The sequence below is a fragment of the Beta vulgaris genome, chromosome 2 (assembly GCF_026745355.1).
Source record: "Beta vulgaris subsp. vulgaris cultivar EL10 chromosome 2, EL10.2, whole genome shotgun sequence".
Taxonomy (NCBI): Eukaryota; Viridiplantae; Streptophyta; class Magnoliopsida; order Caryophyllales; family Amaranthaceae; genus Beta; species Beta vulgaris.
Genome location: NC_079203.1, coordinates 18,803,765 through 18,829,225, shown reverse-complemented (window position 1 = coordinate 18,829,225; position 25,461 = coordinate 18,803,765). Strand labels below are relative to the sequence as shown.

Sequence of the window (25,461 nt, the reverse complement as noted above, 5' to 3'; positions counted from 1 at the left end):
ATAGGTTAAGGTAAATTAAAAATCAAAATTCAAACATTAAGTAGGTTACTTAATTTTGTTTTATTTTTCATTTTCTGCTTTATTGTTTTATATTTTTCATTCACTTATAATATTTGTTATTTCTTTAGTTTGTACCTTTGTTGTCATCATCAAAAAGGGGGAAATTGTTGAACCCTAGTTTTGATGACAAAGAAACAAAGATGCAAACTAAGTAGTGAACTAATGAGTTATTTAAGTGTATGATTTTTAAGGTATCAATGAAAGGAACTAGAGAATACGAAGTCAAGGAAGAAGTCAAGAAGGATTTCAAAGACTAAGTGAAGTGTTTCAAAGTTATACTGGAGCAGCATTGGATCAAGAAGAATAAAAGCAAGGCGTTTTATTTTCTAGTTCCATTGTAAAGGAACAAGTAAGGATGGTAAGGAACATTGGAGTCTTATTTGAGAATGAGAGTTTGTTCCTTTCTAAGGAACAAACTAAATGGCACTAAACGAATCTGTTAAAGGAACTGAACAAATAAAAGGAACTAGACTTAGGCTTGAAGCAGTATAACGGTTCGATTTGAAGTTGAGTAAGTCATGCCTAAATAAAGGAAATCGTTTTTATCTAAGTAAAATCAGTTTTAATAGAAAATCTTTTTGGAAAAGATTTTGTTTTTCGAAAAAAAGAAAAAATAATTATCCGGTTTTTAAAGAGATTTTATTTAAAAGATAATATTTTCTTAAAGATTAAAATTCAGTTTTAAATATATTTTAAATGTTAACTGAATTTTCGGATAAAGCTCAAGAAACTCCTAATCTTTAGGAGTAGTGGCTAACAATTCCACGTCCAAAAGAGATCATGGGATCATGGGATATGTAAGGAATGTTCCTTAGGGAGGGAACATCATGGGATAATGGACTTAACATGAACACGATTTTAATTCCCACGTTCTATATGTTTGTCACTATAAATATTGAAGTCTAAATAAGTTCCAAAGTGTGTCTGACTAAGTAATTAAGTGAGTTTAACTAATTAAGTGTCAGTGCCTTCATTCTCTCATAATAGCCATTTGTTCTTTGCTTCTTACTCTAATTCCACTAAGCTTATTTCGATCAATTGTATTTTGGTTTTTGGGTAAGGGACTTTGAGTGAAGTTCTTATAAGAGAGAAGCTTTGAGTAAAGCTAGTAAGAGTGAGAAAACTTCGAGTGAAGTTGTGAGGAACTACTGTTAAGGGAACAGTGGCTCAGGAACTTGAGTTTAGGAACTCAAGGTGTGGCTCGAGATAGAATTAGGTTGTAACAAAGTTGTTTGGCCTAATTAGTGAAAGAGTTGAGTTTAAAATCCCTAGTGGTCGAGGTTGTTTCTTCTTGTTGGGCCCAAGAAGTTTTTCCTCGTAAAAATCCCTTGTGTTCCTCTAGCTTGTTTATTTGTTTAAGTTTAAATTTCCACAAAAAGTTACGTTTATTTCTACACATACAATTCACCCCCCTCTTGTAGTGTGCATAGGGAAATAACATGTCATACTAATCATACATATTACATTAAACATCCATGCATTTATGATATCAAAATAAAATAAAGACAAACTAGTTACTTATAAAAATTAATAAGAAAATAAAACTTTCCATAATAATTATAGAACTTAACAAATTTAAGCCATAAATTATTTAGGAAACATTATATTAATTCAATTACTTATTTAAACATGAAAATAATCATTATTATTTACAAATTTGTAAAATAGGAATCATTTGGATTTATGCTCAAGATTTGAAAATAAGATTTCCTAAAAATATTTTTTTTTAAGTTGACTTCTTGACCGTTAAGCAGCGGCACAAGGCTGCCAGTCAACAGCCAAGACATAGCAACTCACGCAAAACAAGAACACGACGAGCAGCAGGCAGGGCATCAAACCCCATCGTTGCCTGCAGTCACAAGCACATACTACATGCCGCCGACCAGCCCATACCGCGTCATAAACCCGATTCCGTCAGTCAGTCAGCCAATCTGGTAGCATGGCCGACCAAAACCTCCAGCACGGCCAACAGCTCGCGCTGACAACCCTGGCCAGCAAGGCCGATATCACTCATGCCACCCCTGCCCCTTTGTCACCGACCAAAAAAGCCCTTCACCGTCGCAAGTGGGGTCACCCAACCATGGTGGGCAATCCCTTTTGAATTTTTGGAACTATTTACAAAATTTCAATTAATCTTTAATTAACAATTAATAATTTCTCTGTTTCTTTTTAAATGCAACAAAAGGGTATTATTTGTGAGATATAAAATATTTATTTATTGCATTTAAAACAAAACAAAGGAAGTGTAAAGATCTAGGAAATAATTAGGTTACAATAATGCAAAAATTATGGAATTTTTGAATTAATCAGAAAATCTTAAATAAATTTTATGTTAGTTGAGATCATATTTGAATGAATAACTTTTATGAAACATTAAATCTAACAAGAATTCAAAATTAGGTGAAAAATCAAATTAATTCCAAAAATTCAGAAAATTAACAATTAAAATCTGAAAAATTCGAAATTAATATTTAGGGCGATTTACTCAATTATGAAAAAAATGAAATTAATTATTTTAATTTTTATGCTTAAAATTTATGAATAATCAAATTAAACATAAAATTTAACCAAAATTCATTAATAATATGATAAAATTTGAATTTAGTGAAAAAAGTAATCAGATCATTTTCAACCATCATATTATTCGAGATCTACTCCCTCCGTTTCCTAAAGATCTTCCCTCTTTCCGTTTAAGTGCGTTTCCAAAAGATCTTCCCTCTTTCACTTTATTCCTTATTTGGAATTTTTTTTCCCCTTTTTACCCTCTTATGTCCCTATCATATGATCCACTATTACATTATTAATTCAATTTTACTCCCTTTCTCTCTCCTACTTTAACCAATTTTTATTTGTTTATTTATCTGATCTTAACCCCTTTCTCTCTCCTATTTTACCCACCCCACACCCCACACAACTTGATTCTCATTGGTATTTATAGTAACAGTAACAAGAAAAATCTTTAGGAAACGGAGGTAGTATGTGGGTGATGAATATTAGATTTATTTAACAAGTAAAAATCAAATATTTTAATTGTTAACAAATTATTTCAATAATTAATAAAATTAAATATTAGATAATTTTAAATCTAACAAATATATTTATAAAATTCCAAAATTTTTGGAGTGAATTAAATAATTTATTTTGTACATAATAAAAAAATTCGGACCTTTATAGAATTATTTGAGCATAAATTGCAAATAAATCAATTATTTATGATTTTCAATAAATTAATCGCAAATGTCAATTATGCAAGTTCAAGTCATAAATAAATTTTCCCTTAATTTAATAAAATAAAATAACTTATATACAATTACATGATCATATGAATATTATGAATTAGGAAACTGATACCACTGTAGGAATATAATATAGATGCATATAGCGAAATTTCAGGAAACAATTTCCTAACATCTAACGTAGGATCATAAACATAATCAAATACATGAAGCATTCAATATGGATTAAATATAAAACCTTTGTAGCGTGATTTTCCCGTTGTATGCAAGCTTTGATGATTCGAGGGCCCTAAGTGTTGCTCCTCTAATCAGTCCACGAGAAACCAATTGAACACCAACGTCTGGTAGAACGGAATAGAAGAAATCTCTTGCTTTTAGGTTGTATAGACGCCAGTTAGAGGGAATAGTTTATGGTTCACTTTGTTTATCTTGTTAAAAGAAATTGATAAATGAATTGATCACCTAAACGCTAATATTATATCCTATATAATAGAAGAGTTATATGGTAGTTAGGAGAACTAATTCTCCTCCTATTCCCCTTAGGACCGATACAATCATAATCCTAAATGGATTTGGATTGCTTTTGTCCAACTTGTGCTACAATGTATGACCTCATAGGATTAATATATTTTAGATATAGATCCAATCAATATTTTTCTATTAATCATATTTATTCTCCAACAAAAAAATATGATTACTAAAATAAATTAACTTTATTATCTTCATAATATAATTCCTATCTATATTTAGTAATTGTCGAAATGTCTAAGCATATATTCCTTGAAGTTTATCTGCTGATTTAAGATTTGGAGGGGACTCATAAAGTACTTGTAGAAAATCAAATGTTGATTAACATTTATTGCTAACAAGTGATAAATTGGCACATATGAAAAATTTATGACTAAAGTAGTAGAACTCATTCTCACTCCACTTTCATTTACTTGAAGGTAGTACAATGCATTAGGACTCCTTATCTCTCACTTTACTTTCATCACTCGCTTGTTACTTGTATTAATTGCCCAGTTATCTCTAGTTATTTAAAGACGAATTGCAAAATATTGTAATTATAATGATTATTATTGTATGTTAACCTTATTTGACCATGAATATAATATTTTTAATAATAATATAATCAGCTAATAGTAATATGAATAATCAAAATATAGACAATAATACAAGTATAATACTATATAATCATTGCGATACTGTAATTAAAATTTTAATTATAACATAATAAGCTAATAGTGATATGAATAATAAAATAATGGACAATAATACAAATGTTTATTGAACATTGACAATTTGGACTTTATTGGACCTGATTGAATCTTATTGCACCTGATTAGAAATTATTGGACCTTATTAGACCTGATTGGAACTTATTGCACCTAATTGGAACTTATTGGACCTTATTATACCTGATTGGAACTTATTGCTCTGATTGGACCTTATTGCAACTTATCTGAACTTATTGGACCTGAAACTTAATTTTTTAAGTTTGAAGAGAAAACACCCTAAAGGTATCCTTTGTTTGAGGTTTGGAGCAGTAAATGTCCTAAAAGAGAATATTTAATACTAAATATGATTAGCAATTCAGCTTTTATCTTACATGAATACATGTATTCTGTTCGGTCCTACTATTTTTGTCTTTTATGACCCCAAAAAAATTAAAAGGTGATTAGATTGATTACACTTTAACTGAGACAAATAAATGGAGATGGAGAGAGAGGCAGTAAAAAGTATGTCACCACAAGTAAACATGCCATGTAAATTAAAGCACGTCTTAATATATTTCACAAAGGAACACACAAAGACACATACTAGGTCTGCACTTATAATAGTGCTGCCAGTTGCAATGGATATTACAAATACAACAATATTTATAATCTTTAACCATACATATTAATAAACCTGGATGATAATTAGACAACAACTACGTCTGCAGAAACGAATTGTTGAAATTATTGACGGAATTTATCATCCAGGGACAAACACATACAAACATGCTTATTATTTCTTTATGCCATGGTGATGATCATCCAAATCTTTGGCAGCACTAAGCCAAGAATCGAGTAAAGCAGTCGGCTCAGGTATACCAGGGTGCTGCTTCTCATACTCAAATGTCCACCTGACTATGCAGTTTTCAGCATCTTTGGGTATCACTTGGCAGGTTCCAGTTATGGTCTTATACTCTTCTAATATATGGCCTTCGATGGCTCTGTATTTGATTAACTTCTTCTGCTCATCAATCTCATCAACTACAAGCTTCGCTTCAAAAGGCTTCCCACCTAAAACCATTATATTCAGGATTAATTCACTTTCTCACAATTATTGACTTGAAACATCATCATTCACTATTTCACTATGCTAGTCCCTCTTACAACAGCAATAAACAATAACCGAGAGTTTAGGCAATAGCGGATGTTGATTATTGGGTTGGGGACTGGGGAGTAGGATTTGGTGTGTTGGAACTCATGAAAATATTCTCACTACCTTGTTTGGCAATTAGAAATTTAATTGGGTGTAAATTATAAGATCACTTTAAAACCCTTACTCATCTTTCTTTTCCATTCTCTTTATTAATTTATTTCCTCTTTCCAATTCCCATCCATAAGACATGCTCCCGTCTTATTTTGGTGGGCATGCCATAGAACTTAGGAGCCACATATTCCCATTTTCAGTCCTACAAAAGAAATCGCGTTGGTACCAAGCAAATAAGGGAATATAAAAGTTGCAGTGCTAAAATCCCATTTTCACATACCGAACCGCACATCATTGTTTTGGTGGAATTTTTGTATCTTAACATCGATTTATTAAGTGACACATTTGTATCCCTAAGTTCACAATCTTAAATCCACCATTGATTGGAAGGTAAAATTCTACTTCCTCCATTTTCTTTTAGATGTTATACTTTCTATTTTAGAAAGTTCTAAATTAGATGTTACATTTTTATTTTGGGTAATAACTTCTCTCTATCTCTCTTCTATCAAATGTTCATCATATAGGACCCTTTTGTTTTTCATCTCTCCATCTGTCTCAGTGGCGGACCTAGAAGGGGACATGGGGGTACAGCTGTATCCCCAAATTCAAAAAAAAAAATCAGTTTAAAAAAAAAAAAATTAAAAAAATTGAAAAAAAATCGCGCAGCGAGCCAGCGAGCGTTTCTTTCTTTCTTTTCTCACGCAGCAGACTCCTCTTTCTTCTCTCTCTTCTCTCTCCTCTCTCTCTCTCACATAATAACGGCCGTCGGCCGACAGGCCGCCCGCCGGTGGCCTAATTCGCTGAACTCACGCCGGTCGCCGGTGCGGCGGTGGCCTATTTCGCAAAACTCAAGCCACTGACGCAAATCGCAGCTTTGTTCTTGTAAGTTTTTAGTTCTTAGACTCTTAGTTCTTACTTCTTAGTTCTTAGTTTATACTTTTGTGTTTTAATTTCAGATTTTTCAACTTTTCTAAGTTTATATATTGTTAGATTCTTAATTTAATTGAATATTTAGATGTAAATTGTTGAATTTGAACATTGGTGATTAATTAGTTAGGGTTTATACTTTTGTGTTCTAATTTCAGATTTTTCATCTTATCTAAGTTTATATATTGTTAGATTCTTAATTTAATTGAAATATTTAGATGTAAATTGCTGAATTTGAACATTGTTGATTAATTAGTTAGGGTTTATATATTGTTAGATTCTTAATTTAATTGAATATTTAGATGTAAATTGTTGAATTTGAACATTGTTAGATTCTTAATTTAATTGAATATTGTTAGACTCTTAATTTAATTGAATAGTTTTAGTTTGAAGTTTAATCTTATGTATTTTTTTAACAAAATTGGTTGTATGACTATGGATATTTTGGTTGTAAGACTTATGTATTGAACTTTTTTTATGAACTTTTTTCTACTATTTTTGTGTTTGTTGTACGTCCGTAACTCCGTATCCCCATATTCAAATTCCTGGGTCCGCCACTGATCTGTCTCATCTCCAAAATTTACCTAGGAGTCCGCGATTTGAAAAATGTAACATCTAATAAAAAACGGAGGAAGTATATGTTTTACATAACGTCAGAAGAAGCACTATTTCATAAATTTGGACTTTTTCCCCCTCTATTATTATAGATTATAGATATACTTTTACTAATTATGGTTGGGGGTAGTGTCAAGTCGACACTACTGTCAAGTCATTGATGCTATTTGGTGTTAGTTGATAGAGTTAAATGATTCTCTTACATATTTTATTTAATAACATCGATGAACAGCTTTTACCTATAGAGATGTCATCCTACAATGGAAGTCACATTCTCACACTATCTCAATGCTAGAGAGAACAGTAAGGCGACGCATTTTGACTAATAGTGGCGGATTCACGATTTGATCTGTGTGAGTTCGGAGTTCATAAAATAAAACAAAAAACTTGATTAGATATTCTATTATACTGGTCCAAATTCAAATTACAACCAGTAACTAGTAATTTAATGCATTGTTACATATTAAAAATAAAAATCAATTAAAATATATTATCATTCATTTTTGTTTATCATTTTTATCAGTTGTGTGTTAAAATTATACCATGGAAAAAAAAGATTAATCTCGATTTTATAGTAGTTAGAGCTGACCATATAAATACATGAGCATATCATTATCATTTCTGATATATTTAACGATTGTGTAACATTTATTTATGCATATAAAAATATAGAGGGGCAAAAGGACAACTAAAATATTGAAGAGAAAAAGAAAAAAAAGTAAAAGTTAGGTCGATTTAGGTAACTTTTAAAAAAAACAAAAACAAGAAATGACAAGAACGTGCAAAGAGGAAAAAGTGCTCTAATTAGGAGTCGAACTTAATTAGGTCAACTGATGAAGGCTGCAAATGCTTAAATCGAATAGATATCACTGAGCCAACATTTTAACGGAGAACATAAGGAGCGAGTTTCTTATATAGATTTGTTGTTCTTTTGCAACCGGAACAATTACTTTTTCGGGTAGTGTTTTTTATTGCGCGAGTTTCTTTTGGTCTTTTTTCTTTGCCAATTTTTTCCTTTTTTCGACTTTTTGTGTTTATTTGAACATTCGGTGGAAAAAGTGAGATTTACAACAAATGATGTAGTTATTTTAAAACTGAATTTTATAAGATAGGTGCAAAGACGTGCAACAAATGATCATGCAGTTAACCCACTGAACCTTGTGATAGATTTGCCACTAGTGACTAATATGTATTGGACAAGATTCATATGCAACAAAATAATTTCATACTATAACATGTATCCCGTGTTTGCAACGTTACCTACACCATAGTTTATGTTTAAAATTATAGTTTATTTGATTATATCAATTGCTTGTCATAAAAACTACTCCGAGTACATGGAATCAACTTTTGGCCTAAATTTCAGTTATATTTCTACTAGTTTACTGTCACAATTTCAGCTCAATTTAGTTCAATATAGCTCACTTTAGCCCAAAAGAACAAGGTCTTAGTGTACAAAGGATTAATATGTTCCATACCCACAATCAATCAAGTTAGAGTCCAAATCTTTTGCGCGACAATTTAAGATGTACTACTTGTATGCCACTTTTCTTATTTATTTGTTGATTAGTACAACAACAATAACAAACAACATCGACAACAACAACTAATTAAGTATTAGTACCCAAAATAATTTGGGGTGGACTAACATAAATAGTCATGTGAAATCATTTTCATTATCACCGGCACAATAAAGTTTAAGAGAGTAAGAAAAGAAAAAAGATAGACCGAAAGATAGAGAAGTTAGATGAGAAAACTTAAGAAACAGCAAATCAGAATAAGTATAACATGAAAACTAATATTCTCATACTTTAAAAATAAACGTAAACATTCAGAAAGTTTAATAAAAAGAAGGTAGACAAAACATACATGAAGAAAAACAAAAGAAAATGTTATAGAAAATAAACCTTAAAATCGAGATTGAAAATGAAAATGTATGAGAGATAAGTTTGCAAAACACAAAGTCAAAGTAAATAGAATGAAACGGAATACAAATAATATTAAACCGTGATATCAGTATACTCTTTTCGTCCACTCTGCCCTACAATACTCAGCTACCTTCATTGAAGTTTTATTTAGCTCTTCCTAAATCCCTTAAAATCCTATGACTTTACCTCTCTTCTAATCTCCTAACTGGGATTTGATGTTGTTGACTATTATGCACTTTAAATCATTGATTGTTAAATAATAGTATGTTCAGAGTAATAATATCAATTACTAAAAAATTAAGCATGACTGATAGTAGGAGAAAGTATATGCGCATACCCGGTATGGGCCAACAGTGTCCATACCAGGGTATGTTAGTAATTTTGTCAGAAAAAGACAAAAAAAGTTGACTTAGACAACTCTGATCATATTGGAGAGAAATCACAGATCAACTATTATATGAATCAGATCAACTATTATATGAATCAGATCAACTACAATGTGAATCAGATCAACTATAATGTAAATCAGATCATGAATATATGTAAGTAAAAACTCAAAAAAAAAATATATATAAAAAAAACAAAAAAAAAAAAAGAAAAAGTTGTATTTATTTACAATTTTACCCCGGTATTTACAAATACCGGGTATGCGCTTATCAGCTCTCCTGACAGTAGTATGTTTGAATACCAACGGTAATATGTTTGAATTTCAATAACCATTTAGACTAACAAAAAAAAGGAAGCAAGACTTAAATTTAATGCTACAATGAAAATCTAATTGTATTTTTGACTATCATGTATTCATGTTCGATGTATTTTTTTTAGAGTGGCAGGTGATAGCCTAATAGTGTTGGTATCACTTTGGATTCTATAGATTCTTGAGATCTAGTCTCACCCCATGGCCCATGCAAGGAGGGATTCCCCAATTTTCCCCCTACTTATATGCGTTTCATTTTTTTTTGGGTCCCCACTAGGGACCCGTTGGTAAGAAGAAAGATCCTACTGGACTCGGCTACACATGTTAACGCTTAAGAATAAGGAGATATAAGAGAATCCCTACTCTCAAGCACTAATAGGTGGTGCGCTTCGAACTTGTGACCTTCAAATTACAAGGTCTTCAAGTTACAAGGTGAGTTCCCCACCACCTCTAAAACAAGCTTGGTTATATGAGTTTCATCTTAGGTTATAAAAAAATTAGATGTATTTTTAGGGAGAGGAATTGAAATTTACCTAAAGTGTACTTCCAAAGAGATTTACAGCCTTGGTTACCATGGTCACCCTCGTGCAAATCAACCGCCTGAATAAAGTGAGAGGCTGCATGACAAACATGATGAGGTTTACTCGAAACTATTTCATGGTGCGCATCTGCAGCAGTTGCTCTAATCTCAACCTCACCCTCAAGCTTACGTTTAAGACTACTCATAGTTATTTTATTTTTATTAATATTCACTACAAGTTTTACAGTTTAGAGCTAGTATTTTCTACACACACAAATTTTAAGTGCATATTACAACGCCTATTTATAGGAGAGAAAAGTAATACAGTGATCTGTCCCTTGCACTTATCTTTAGTTTATATGTCCCTTGTATCTTTGGCCAACATTTTATATATATATATATATATATATATATATATATATATATATATATATATATATATATATTAATTTTCCAAAAAAAAACTTCTCTCTCAATAATATCAACTGCTCTTTTGTCACCTATCCGGGTTCAATGATTCATGCGTGAATCATGATATACTAATTTATTTGTTTTCTCAAAATTATGAGAAAAGTCAATCGATTTCTCATCCCTACTAAATGTTAACTAATCATATATATATATATATATATATATATATAGAAGTAAGTTCATATGAGAATGCACACTTACATGAGAAATGAGAATGATATTGAGGCGCTATAACTCTTATGAATAAGTGATGTAACTCTAATGAAAGAGTGATATAACTCCAAAAAAAAAAGAATATTAGAAAAACAAAATTCAAAATTTGAATTTTTTTTTGGCTCTAAATTTTTTAGGTGGGTATAACTCTAATGAACAAGTATTGTAACTCTAATTCAATCATGTGGTTGAGATTTATTCTCATTTCTCATGTAAGGAGCATTCTCATGTGATCTTGCCCCTATATATATATATATATATATATATATATATAAGCCAAGGTGTCATGCTTCCAATGAATTCGCCAACATGTCATCTTCCCATGCTATTATACAGTTGAGCTTCCACATGTAGGATGTTTGAGAGATATTACTTACGTGTCGCTTACACGTAAATCTTGAGTGTGTGCTAATCCTAATAGCTGGAAAATTGCAATCATGATATCACTGATAATCATTTATATTAGGAAAGTCAAATATAAATTGTTTATTCCAAGCAAATATTCATATGCGAAAATCAAGGCTAATTACTTTGATTGAAATCATAATCAACGTGTGATTGATTCAAAATTCATAATATTCTTTCTGTTGAGTGTTGAGATTGGTATAATATGCAATCACAAAATAATTGTCTATTATAAATCCTTCATCGTTATACATACTATAAAGTTGACCATAAATATTTTCGACTCTAAATGTCTTCCCAATTTATTTATTGTCTGCTCATAGAGATTGGATAAGATATGTAAATTTTGATCTTACTAAAGATGGAAATCATTGATATTATTCCAGCAATTAGAAGCGTCCATAAGAAACGATGTCACCACAAGCAAATGTGTTCAGTGTCTCAACCATTCAAATTAATATATAGATATTGAAAGCTTCAAAATTTCAAGAAACATGGGCAGCAAAAAAAATTGCAGAAAAGAGGAAAATTAGAAGAAACTAGGAATAGATGAGAGACATTATAGATGACATTGGTATTATTAACTATTCGACCATTTCGAAAAGATAGAGCAAAAGTAAAATGGTTATGCATGTTGTTTTTGTGAAGGGGAAAAGTAAGAGATATTCTAGGTTCTTCTAGAGAATAGATGAGACCAAGGTTCTAGCATGTATTGGACAAACTACATTCGCCAACATGTCATTTTCCGCTGCTATTCTACAGTTGAGCTGCCACATGTAGGATGTTTGAGAGATATTGCTTACGTGTCGGTTACACATAAATCTTGAGTGTGTGATATTCTTAATAGCTAGGAAATTGCAATATCACTCATAATAATTTATACTAGGAAAGTCAAATATAAATTGTTTATTCCAAGCAAAGAATCATTTGCGAAAATCGAGGCTAATTACTTTGATTGAAATCACAATCAACGTGTGATTGATTCAAAATTCATAATATTCTTTCTGTTGAGTGTTAAGATTGGTATAAAATCAATCACAAAATAATTGCCTATTATAAATCTCTCATCATCATACTATAAAGTTGACCATAAACATTTTCGACTCTAAATGTCTTCCCAATTCATTTATTGTCTGCTCATAGAGATTAGATAATAACATATGTAAATTTTGATCTTACTAAAGTTGGGAATTGTTGATATTATTCCAGCAATTAGAAGCGTCCATAAGAAACGATGTCACCACAAGCAAATGTGTCCTGTGTCTCAACCATTCAAATCAAAAATTGAAAGCTTCAAAATTTCAAGAAACATGGGCAGCAGAAAAAATTGTAGATAAAAGGAAAATTAGAAGAAACTAGGAATAGAGGAGAGATAGCATTATAGATGACATTGAGATTATTGAGTATTCAAACATTTCGAAAAGATAGAGCAAAAGTAAAATGGTTATGCATGTTGTTTTTGTGAAGGGGAAGAGTAAGAGAGATACTTTAGGTTCTTATAGAGAATAGATGAGACCAAGGTTCTAGCATGCATTAGACAAACTACATTCTCATAAATTAAATCCTTTTCCATAAAGGTTACTAAAATCGAATTAAAGATCCATATTTATCAAATAGAGTTTAGGATAGTTTAAAAACGTAATAAACCATATATAAATGCATTATTGGATTTGGTTTCAAAAAATCCATAATAGCTTAATTTATACTAGATTTTGAAGCACCTGCGATGAACTGTTATATTTCTATGTGGTTGATTTATATTCATTTCATTAATTTTGTGATAATAAATAAGATAAAGTAGATATATTATTGATTATAATTATAATAATTCTAAAACTATATAGTAATTAATCATATAATTATAATTAATATAATAATTAATCATATAATTATAGTAATTAATCATATAATTATAATTAAATAATATATCATTTTTATCATATATAATCACAACAACTACTTTTACCGAACATTTATATTATAAACAGCTACTTTCACAGCTAAGAGCTAACAACTAACAACTACCCGAGATAACAGCTACCTGAATAGACGATAACTACTTTTGCCGATCGAACAGGCTCGTAGTATAATATGATCCAACATATTAGTTAAAATAACTCTTATTATATTAAATTCATATTTTTTCTTAATAACTTATTTATTATAATATGATCCAACATACTCCTTTTGTTTCCTAAAGAACTTTCCTTTTCCGTTTAAGTGCGTTTCCAAAAGATCTTCACTCTATTACTTTATTCCTTATTTGGAATTTTTCCCCCCTTTTTATCCTCTCATGTCCCTATCATATGGTCCATCATTACATTATTAATTCAATTTTACTCCCTTTCTCTCTCCTATTTTAACCCCTTTTTATTTGTTTATTTATCTCAACCCTTTTCTCTCTCCTACTTTACCCACACCCCACACAAATTAATCTCTTAGTTGTTAAGTAAATTGATTATAGAGTAATTAAGAGAGAAGACACATGTGGTTGATGCTTGAAAACAAAAATGATTATGTTTCTTGCAGCTAAAGATAGTGAGTTAGGAGTTAGTTGCAGCCATAGAAGATGATCTGACAAAATAGCAAGAAAGAAAGATAAGATCAAGTGTATACGTGAATGAGTTTAGGGCTAAGAAAATGGTAAGTATGAAGCAACAACAAATACATAAAAATCTAAAAGATATATATAAATACAATGAAGCTAAATCATAATAACAGACCTATAATGAGAAAAATATCTCAAGAAACAAAGATTTATTAAATAATTAGCCAATCCTTATGAGCAACAAGATGAATACGCAATTAGAACTCAATTTATGTCCATCTGCAATCTGAAAGGACGGTAATCATGGAAAAGAAAGAAATCAATTTATTTAGTTGCATTTAAAATTCACTTTACACCAACCAAGAGCATAAATTCCACGTTGATTAATATTCTGTAATCTACGCAATCGTGCTTACGACATGTCCTCACCCCCAAATCTAAATACTCCCTCAAACCCATAATAAATGCGAGTTTAGCCTCTTGCATAATAGAAAGAACATCTAATACCTTTTTCCTTAATAATTAAATTATACAAAAATTATCCGCACGAGAACGATCACTAAAGAGAGGAGAAGTTGTCCTCAAAACAGAAACAGAAGACAAAATTACAAATTAGCCCAATTCCTTTGAGTCTCCTCAATAGAATAATCATTAAAAAAAGTCCAACTGCTTTACCCATACAAACACTAGTAAGAATTACTAAACCCTAAAACATATTACACGAACAACCAATCTTGAGAAATTTGGGCTTTCTGCTCCGGCCACAAACTTAACTTAATGGCTATCACAATATAGTGCTAAAGCAATTTCTTCTCTTTTACCCTTCCAAACTCCACAATTAAATATTTAAAAACCGGAACCGATTCGGACCAGTTCTATAAAATGCAACAAATATGCAGCCAAAATATGCATTAATATAATTAGTAGAAAAGCATTGGGGTTTGAAATCCCATTGACATTATATAGGAGCGCTAGTCCAATTTTGCACTGAAAATGTAAAACATATAATTTGGATCAAAACAACTCTAAAATTATGTGTTTCTGGATCAAAGTACCTCCATCTCAGCAAGGACACAAATTAATTTGGCAAGACTAGAAATTTGCATAATTAAAAACAGCATATGATTATGAACCACCAGAAAAGAAGTGTAAAAAACTGCTTTTACATAGATCGAAGGGAGTCAACAAAAATTCACATGACAAAATAAAACCAGCCAGACAGAATGCAAAAAATAAAGTGTTGTCTTGCCTTGCCAGGCTTCAAGGCTAGCCGGGCCACCGATGATTTCTCATATCCAGCTTGTTGAGCAGCAGCAATGTCAGCATTATTTTCAGTCTTAATCAGTTCTTCGTTGTCTTCGAAGGCATCAGTTATGTCAAACATAATCTTTTTTCTTTCTTGTGCAGATAGCGCCTGTTGATTAAAAATTAATTTGATTTACAAATATATATATTCCAAAGTTCACTACTACAAAAATGGCCAAAGAAACTACCTATAGGAGACCGGTTGAGGTTACTAACCCATTTCTTAAATATAGGAAACCGTTGATTATCTAAAACTAGTCTCTTAAGTTTAGGTATTTGACTGATAAAAAAAGTTGTTGTGAAATAGGAGACTGCTTCCAAGTAAAACCGGTTTCCTTGAATATTTTATTTTTTTAATTCAATTTTTTTTCAACATAATTCAATATTATACGTACATATATTCTTCTTGTGAATATATAGGAGACTAATTCTAACTTGAACCGGTTTCCTAAAAATATCAATTTTAAAATTTAATATCTTTTAAATAATACTCTAGTCTCTAGTCTAATATAAGTTTTATACATAATTATATTTACTTTTAAAATTATTTATCCTTTTTAATGCAACAAATACCATAAGAAAAAAAAATAACTACCACGTACTCCAGCTTAAAATTATTTATCCTTAGCCGCGCCATCGATCCCTAAAACCTCCACTCCCAAAACCCAAATCCTCCCCAAAATCCAAATTCTCCCCATTATCCAAAATTGTCCATCACAATTCCACCTAAATTCCCCTCAATTCTCAATTGAAAACTGAAAATTTGTCTTCCACAATTTGATCTTTCAATCACAATACGAAATAATCCTCTCTATTCAGAATTCAGAATTTTTCGACTCAAATTAGTCAGTAAGAAGCGTAATTGTTTTTCAATTCCGCTAGTTCGTAATCCTGGAATTTGTGATTCAACTTCGTCAATTCTTTTCGCTGTAATCGATCTTCGGGTTTTCACATTGTTCGTCGATTTCAGGTGAATTGACTAACATTAGCTTCGCAATTGTAAAATTCATAAAGTTTAAGTTTTTAGTAATGATTGATTTGATCTCTATTGGTTTGTTTAATTTTAGTATTCAGTTTTTGCATAATTTGCATTGTTTATTGCTTTAGACGATTGTGTTAGATTTTCGTTACTTAGATCACTACTTGCTATAAAACCAAAAACAAACCAAAGCAATAAACCAGGTTGCACAGTGTTCTTCATGGTTCTCTCCTTAGCAATAAACTGGGTTGGGAGTACAATAACTGACATGTAACAATAAAAGTCCAGATACTCACAGCATTTTGTATGGCAGATTCATTAATTCTTAGATATGCAACAAATTCGAGTTTGTAATAAAACAGCTGGGTACGGTAGTTCAGCAATAAACCATCAATTCTTAGATATGCAAAAAATTCGGATTTGTCGCTTTAGACGATTCATCAGTTCTTAGATATGCAACAAATTCAGTATATCTTTCAAATTATAGAAGGATTTCATCAATTATTTATTTATGCAACAAATTCGAGTTTCAGCAGCTAGGATTTACTGTGGGGTGTTTGAATTGCACATCATTTTAGTTGAAATAGATGGATGCAATTGATGTTAGTTGTGCGAGACTAGAATTTTGAAATTTGATGGTTTATTTGTGGAGAGATTGAATGTTAGAGGCTATATGTTAAATTGTGATGGTTTAATGAGAATGTTTGTATATGGTAGTGATTAGAGTCAGGGTAGGTTAGTGTTGTTAGCAAGGGGGAAGTTAGTGCTACTGCAAGGTTTGGGAGTGACGAATTTGGTGCTCTAAAAATAGCAAGACAATTAACCATTAACCCACAAAGTTACCATTGTACCAACTCTTAAACTGTGATTAGTTATCTGGAATAAACTGTGATATCTCTCGACAGTCGACACTCTCTCATCTTTCTGAATTCAGTGTTCTCATACATCCATGTCCTGCAGATAGCAAAATGCCAATTAATGAAATTCTAGAGAAAAAAAAAATTGCTAAAATTAGTACAGAAATTGGCATAACTTGCTGAAGGAAAACTCAATTTTGGGTCCCACAAAGAGACTGCCAATCAAATTTGCAATTAGATTTGTACAGGAATGCGATATAATGTCATCATTATATGATAGCAACAAATCAACAATAGATTGCAAGACAATGAACTTAACCCAACGAGTCTGCAACGACAGTAAATACTAGTCCTAAGTAGGTACAAGATGCTTAATAAGGATTGTAGAAAATACAGTAGAAAGTCTTTGACTAATTTGTGATAACTGGTCTTCCTAGGAGAAATTTTCAAATGTTCCATTCATATGGCAAATAAATAATCTTATCTAATAACAACTAACAAATTCAGAGCAGAAAGATAGCTAGCTTAAAAAGGAAACTGCTGTTGTGAGTTGTTCTCACAATGTTAAGCTATGAGAACATTATCCATCTGGGTCTGTCTCTAAATAAAGAGCCGCACTAGATAAGGTCTTGTTCAAGAGAACTGAAAAATAGCCACAACTATCCTTAGTAATTGGGATAAGGGATTTTCTTTTCCCTTGATAATATCCCAAAGCCAAACAAACCATAAGTTAGACCCCTTCTTTTGTGTATTTTAGGGAAAAAAGTTATAAGACACTTCATGATGTAGGTTGGCTAGCGAAAAAGTTTGATAATGAAGTTCGACAAAAAAGCCTGAAATGATTTCAACTAATCGGGCCGACGGAGTCCGATTGCTTATTGTGATATCTTTTCGAAAGCGGAACGGCCCAACGAGTCAAACTCACCGCTATGCTGTGATCTATATGCTTTTTAAGCCATTCGAATTCGTTTAAGGCCCGAAATCAACATTTTAATTATTTTCAAATTTTATTATTTCCCTAATTTCGTATTAGGGTTTCATTTAAAGTATTTAAAAATTATTAGGTGATTGTTTGGAGGCAGTTTTTTGACTTTTAATAATATTACAGAGTTCATAGCAAGTAATTTCCGACTGCGTCACTTGAAAATTATTGGTTTATGTGATTGGTGCATCTTTCCCTTATCGTTTATATATTATACATTAGGATTGTTCTATTTCTCGTGTATATATTAAAGTCAGTTAACTATATGCAATTTTATCATTTAACTATTTAACTTGTTTTATGTGTTTATTGTTCATTTTAGGTGTGGCTTGTGTTGTTGCTAACACCTTGAATTGCTTTGTCTATACGTGGATTAATTAGGTAAACAATGCAAATTTTCCTACTTTTGCGTTTGATTGCGCATATATTCATTTGCATTGACCTAGTACCCGTTCAAGATTTTCTCATTTGGAATAGGCTCTACGTAGTCCCTTATTTGAGATTGTACTTTTAAGTGTAACCTCGCTTAGGATGTGAATGCATGCTTTTATACCAATTTATAGGAAAATTTTGGCGGCTTAATGTTCTCCGGATATATTTAAATATGTTAAATTCTTGGTGTGTAGATATGGATCGCAGTTGGATATAAAAGTCAAAACCGGGTGATCTAGAATCACTACAAGAAAATTGAGTTTTGGCAACAATGTTTTTGCAACAACTTAGACTTTCGTTGATAAAATAATATTTTTGCAACAAATAAATTTGGGCCGTGACTAAAAATTGTTGCTCTAAATATGAATTTTATTCTCCCTCCACCAACTTTCTGAAGCGCGGTATATGAAAAAGTGGTTAACTTTTGGCAACAAGGGCTTCGTTGCTGAAAATGAATTAATTTATAGCTACATGTGTTTGGTCGTTGCACTAAAAATGTTAACTTTTGGCTACAATAGTCATCGTTGCCAAAAAACAGTTTAATTTATATTTTCCAGAAAGAAACTTTTTTACACTTTCTTTTCAGATCTAACTTTCCCATAAGTTTTCGTTCAGTTCATCAATCTAGAGCAAACCCTAAATACCAAAATCCTTAAACCTGCTATTCTCTCTTGCCTCCCAATGCTCCCATGGTTCTTGCCTCGCCGAGACCCTGTGTAACAGCCCGCACTTCCGAGCTGCTAGCTAAACATACTTAAGATACACTCATTACAATTAACGCTTAATAACCTGAAATCGATAATTACTCGCAGCGGAAACATAAACCTTAAAGCGATCCTGGACTTGTGGGTCAGGGCCCACAACACATCATCCTCGATAACCAAATAACATATTACATAATATCTTACTCGAACCCCAAAACAATACAATACTGAAACACCAAATGAAAACTTAATATTCAATAACTTATATTCTAAATATAACTTCGAATCCCTAATTTATTGAAAACTCTTTCTCTTGATTCATTCCGAAACCCGAACATACACCTGCAAATTATAGAGGAAAAATACAAGACAAAAACAACAACTAAAATGAGCGAAAAACTCAGTAACTCTACTTCAGCCCGTCAAAACGGTTTTGGTTCGTAAACATTTTTCATGTCAGAAACAAACGTAATAATTGTTCGAAAATAATTCATCATTTAAAATATATCGCTGGCATAGCTCAATTACTTAACACAAATCGCTCGGAAGTACATGCTTATAACATAACATAACATAATATTCGACCTTATCTGGTCTTAACTCATATACGAATCATTTTCCTCCACCTGTACATTGCCCACTATTCATCTCAGTTCATAAACTAAGCCAGCTAAAACAATTTCGAAGTCCCTTTTACATATTTCTTACAAATCATATTTCGTAAATATAAACATTCCGAACAATTCCAATAACAAAACAAAAGTATTATTCTTTCATAACCATCAAATATCAATTCACAATTAACTTATAAATATGCATATATATAACCATGGCCATGACTACAAACGATATAAAAATTTTAAAATTCGATACTAAGCATACACTTGTGTGAATCTTCAAATCAAATTTTGCATCTTGGGCATAATATCATAATAGGACTTAAATAGTTGTTTTAATATTGGAAGTAAAGATTGAAACTTTCTTTGGTTAAAATGATTGGAAATGGTTTTGGAGCTTATAATCTTTAGTAAGCTTGACGAATTAAATTTTACAAGTTCTGTTTCGTATATTTCAAATCCAAATCATAATTTCATGTCTGCAAATCAGTGTAATAATTTCCAAAATAAGATTAATTAGAGTTAGTATGTGAGTTGGTTAGAGGAATAGCTTGCATATAAGATGTTGTGTTTAGTTCATGGAAAATTTAATGAATGTAGGAAAGCCAATTTATTTTTCTAAATTGTAGTAAAAGATTGGTGATTAATTATCGGTATTGCTTCTGAGGCATCTTATGTATATCAATTTGTGGAGCTTGGAGAATTAAAGGAGCTTAAGGGGGCTGAGTTATTGGATTGCATTTTAAGGAATTGGTTTGCAATTGAGGTAACCTTTATGTTCAGCAAAATGAATTTACATGCCCATGTGATATCGTGTTTTCAATATCATACATTGTTTATAGTCATGGCCATGGTTATATATGCATATTTATAAGTTAATTGTGAATTGATATTTGATGGTTATGAAAGAATAATACTTTTGTTCTGTTATTGGAATTGTTCGGAATGTTTATATTTACGAAATATGATTTGTAAGAAATATGTAAAAGGGACTTCGAAATTGTTTTAGCTGGCTTAGTTTATGAACTGAGATGAATATTGGGCAAGGTACAGGTGGAGTAAAATGATTCGTATATGAGATAAGACCAGATAAGGTCGAATATTATGTTAAGTTATGTTATAAGCCTGTACTTGCCAGCGATTTATGTAATGTGATTAAGCTATGCCAGCGATATACTAAAAAGATGAATTATTTCCGAACAATTACCAAGTTATTTCTGTTATGAAAAATGTTTACGAACCAAAATCGTTTTGACGGGCTGAAGTAAAGATACTGAGTTTTTCGCTCATTTTAGTTTTGTTTTTGTTTTGTATTTTCGTCTGTAAATTTGCAGGTGTATGTTTGGATTTCTGGAAGAATTAAGAGAAAGAGTTTTCAGTTAAGAGATGGAAATTAAATTAGAGATTTGAAGTTATATTTAGAATATAACTGTTGAATATTAAGTTCTTATTTGACATTAAGTATTGTATTGTTTTGGGATTTCGAGTAAAGTAATATATAATCAGGTATTGGCTTTGAAGTTATTATGTTGTGGGCCCTGACCCACAGGTCCAGGATCGGTTTAAAGTTTATGTTCCCGTTGCGAGTAAATAGTTAATTCAAGGTTATTAAGTGTTAATTGAGTTTCATGAATGTTAAGTATGATTAGCTATCAGCTCGGAAGTGCGGGCTGTTACACCCTGCCACTGCTTGCCTTCACTCTCTCCCTTGTTCATGGTCGTTGGGCTGCCGCTGCTCGCCGCCACTTTCCTCTCGCATCGCTCTGCTACTTCACTACTAAACAACACGACGAAAATTCGGCGAAAACTCGTGGTTGTTATCCAAGGCTTTTCTCTCTCTTTTGACTTGAATTCATCAGGTTAATTCTCAAAATTCTACTTTTTCGTTTTTTGTTCATTTCGAGAATTGAGACTATCCAAATTAGAGGAAAATTGGAGTTGTTTGTTGATTGACTGTTTAGAGTTATGTTATTTTCTTCAATTTTTCGTCTTTTCTATTACAATATTCAGCAAAGATTATATAAATGAACTTGCTTTCCTTTTATTTTGCTGAACTTTTGAGGTTCTTGGTTAAGATATTTAAATAATGGGCTTTGCATCTTTTGTTTTTTTTAGTGTAGCTTTATGATTTCCTAAATAAATTAGATGATTTAGAGTGTTTATCTAATTCTCGAATGAGCCTTAACATGTTAATTGCTCGTTTCACCCCTCTTATTGTTTATTTTTTTGATGGTAATAAAGCAATTTTTGATTTGTACCTATTGTTTGTGTCTCAGTTTCTACTCGATCAATACTTAATTAGGTTGCTAAGTAATGTACGTTCAGGTTCTTTGGTTTAACCCTTGTTCCATTCGTTGTTGTTTCATGATAATTTAGTAATTTGTGATTTCTATTTACCGTGTGATTTATTTTCTACTATGTTATTCAAGAGGCTCCCAATTGTGATTATGTGCAGATTATTCTTGTGTAAACCACCAAACTATTCTCCTGGTGTTGTGTTCCCAATGTTTTGTTAAAGAGTTATCCGATCTTGGATGGGGGTTTGGTATTTCCCTATTTTTCTCCTTGCCTTCGTACTAAATTGCTAATCTTAAGTGTTGTATTATTTATAAAATATAAATCTCATCAAGTCTCAACTTTAAGATAAGTTGCCTGTTTAGAGTATGCCACCTTGCTTTGTGTTTTTCTTCTAATATGATTTAATGTCTTTCATTTTGATTTTGATTTTGAGTAGTTTTCATGTGTTTGTAGTGCTTATAATTATAGAACTTCTTAGTCATGTGCTATTCTTGAGCGAATCAGATAGAGTTGAGGACCTTTAGTGATCCCAGATTGATATACTTAGGATTGTAAATTATCGTGACAAATATAAGATGGACTTGTAATCCTGGGACCGTGAAGATCTGAGGAAGTCGGTTATATGATTTTGTATTTAGCCCAAATCTTTTTGTGGTTCTAGAGGGTCCTAATTAATTAGAAAAAAGCAATGTGCTAAAGACACTAGCTTCTTTGCTTCAATGAAATTAGTAATATTATTAATACTGTAGATTTGACTGTGTTTACTGATCATGTGGCATAGGGCAAATAGAGTAATGGTGTCATATTACCAATGAACATGGTCTGGTGGATGTTGGATAAAAGTTCACCTAGTTAAAGGAAATTGTAAGATCAACAGGATTATTGGAAATGGGAGATAGATTGACTTTGTATGTTCAATCCCCTGGTATCTCTGATGAGCAACTGAGTGTACTAGAATAGCAACTTTAGTTACCCTTGACTCTCTTTTCTTCTTTTTCTTGGTGGCTCAAGTTTAGATTTACCGAGTTGATTGGGGTCCTGATGGAGATTTCGTACCAATATGCAGGAATGGACCTAATAGCATGCTAGGTTGCATAACTATGATCATTGAATTGGACTTCAAATTTTGGTAACTTTTGAACATTTGTTTTTGAATGCAGATATGGTGGTAAGTAAGATGCTAATAAAAAAGAGCATTTAGAGGGGACTACTAAAAAGCTTAAAACTTTATAAAGGTAAATTTCATATATTATCACTTTTTGTCACTTCCATTTAAGTTTGAAACAAAGAATAACAAATTTTATTTTTTGAATTTTTTTCATTTAATCTGTTGGCTTGTTTCTTTTTCTTAGTTAGGCAGTGTTTGAAGATGATGGCGATCTCGGGTGAGGAGTCTATCATGAACGAAAATGCATGTTTCTCCAAAGAAAATTGTATAGTTAACAAATTGGCTGTTCCAATTTCTTTTAGAATGTATGTATAGTTAATTATTGGGATCACTTAAGATTTGGGACTATGTATTGATAATACATTTCACTAAACTATATGTAATGATTATTATAGCTATAATGGGTATTTACATATTACATTGATAATACACATATTTGTTTTTCTGCAGGACTGCAGGTATTTACATTAATTATCCCTCAAAAACAATATATATATATATATATATATGTAGTATGTATGTATACCTTTGGCAACAACGATATTTGTTACTGTAAATAAGCTATTTGCTCTTTTGTAACAGCTGTTTAATGTTGCAGAATTTTAAACTTCTGCAACGACAAATTTTGTAGCGGAAAATAAGGTTCATATCTAGGCTGATGATGAAACTATGACAACGTAATTATTTTTGCAACGAGTAATTTGTTGCCAAAATAGCTATTTTTGGCAACGAAAATATGTTGTTGCGAATACCTTTAGTAACAGCATCTCTCATAACGAGCCGAAGTCGTTGCAGATAATGCTAATTTGTTGCCAAAAATATTTATCGCAACGACTTCTTTTGTTGCCAAAAATCAAATTTCTTGTAGTGAATATATGGCAGGAGTAAAGGAATTTATCAATTTCGCCGTCAAGAACTCCGGAGATCGTACTAGGTTACCTTGTCCTTGTTTTAGGTGCCATAATTTTTTGCATAAAAGAGTAGATGAAATACTTAATCATTTGAGCATATCGGCTTTTGATAGAACATATACTGTTTAGATTTGGCATGGGGAGGATATGGAAGGTTCTTCTAGAAAAAGTGTGGAGGAAGATGAAGGTCCTAGTGTTGATGAAGGTGATAGGTTAGAAGATATGTTACGGGATGTTCATGGTAAGTTTGATGAGAATCCTTCTACATTTGAGAAATTGTTAGTTGATTCTGAAAAGCCTTTGTATAAAGGGTGCGAAAGGTATACAAGATTGTCAAGTGTACTTAGGCTATATAATTTGAAGGCAGGTCATGGTTGAGCGATGCAGGTTGTACTGAATTCCTTGAAGTAGTGAAAGATATGATTCCTAGTGATAATGTACTTCCGAGTAATACATATGAGGCAAAAAAGATTTTGTCCTCAATGAGCTGCTTATGATAAAATCCATGCTTGCCCTAACGACTGCATATTAATAGAAATGAACATGAATCATTACAAGTTGCCCTGTTTGCAATGCCTCACGGTATAAGAAGAAGGAAGGAGTTCCAGTAAGGTTCTTGGTACTTTCCTATATACCAAGATTTAACATCTTTTTTTCAAATGCGGAGATGCTGAAAAGTTGACATGGCATCATAACGGTCGTATTAAGGATGTAAGCTTAGACACCCGGCTGACTCCCCGCAATGGAGGTATATTCATGGAAAATTCCCCGAGTTTGGTAAAGAAGAACAAAACATATGCCTTGCATTATCCACAGATGGTATGAATCCATTTCGCTCCCTTACTATAGTACTTGGCCAGTAATTTTGGTTACCTACAACCTACCTCCTTCGTTATGTATGAAAAGAAAGTACATGATGCTTTCATTGTTGATTTCTGGTCCTAAACAACCAGGAAATGAAATTGACGTGTACTTAGTTCCCCTCATTGATGATTTAATTTGAAGATGCTATGGGATTCAGGTGTAGAAGTGTATGATGCACACCGAAATGAGACGTTTAACTTAAGAACATTGTTTGTTTTGACCATTCAAGATTATTCAGCCTAT

General features: G+C 31.7%; 1 protein-coding gene and 1 long non-coding RNA gene across 2 annotated transcripts; one reads left to right on the top strand and one right to left on the bottom strand.

Moving 5' to 3' along the window:
- Positions 1-5,040: 5,040 nt before the first annotated feature.
- LOC104887209 (MLP-like protein 34) lies at positions 5,041-10,753 on the bottom strand. The gene is made up of 2 exons (XM_010671805.3): positions 10,478-10,753; positions 5,041-5,584 (listed from the first exon to the last, which is right to left on the bottom strand). Exons 1-2 carry the CDS (start codon positions 10,668-10,670, stop codon positions 5,307-5,309), a joined length of 471 nt encoding a protein of 156 aa, XP_010670107.1. The 5' UTR covers positions 10,671-10,753; the 3' UTR covers positions 5,041-5,306.
- A 10,907-nt stretch (positions 10,754-21,660) lies between these two features.
- Positions 21,661-23,951, top strand: LOC125495152 (uncharacterized). Its single transcript, XR_007271834.2, has 3 exons — positions 21,661-21,836; positions 23,436-23,510; positions 23,628-23,951. It is a non-coding gene; the product is annotated as an uncharacterized LOC125495152 (long non-coding RNA).
- The last annotated feature ends 1,510 nt before the right edge of the window (positions 23,952-25,461 follow it).

Coding starts and splice junctions, on each gene's coding strand:
- LOC104887209 (XM_010671805.3), bottom strand. CDS start 10,670: ATGAGTAGTCTTAAACGTAAGCTTGAGGGTGAGGTTGAGATTAGAGCA. Junction 5,585..10,477: donor TCTTTGGAAGTACACTTTAG/GTAAATTTCAAT, acceptor TAATGGTTTTAG/GTGGGAAGCCTTTTGAAGCG.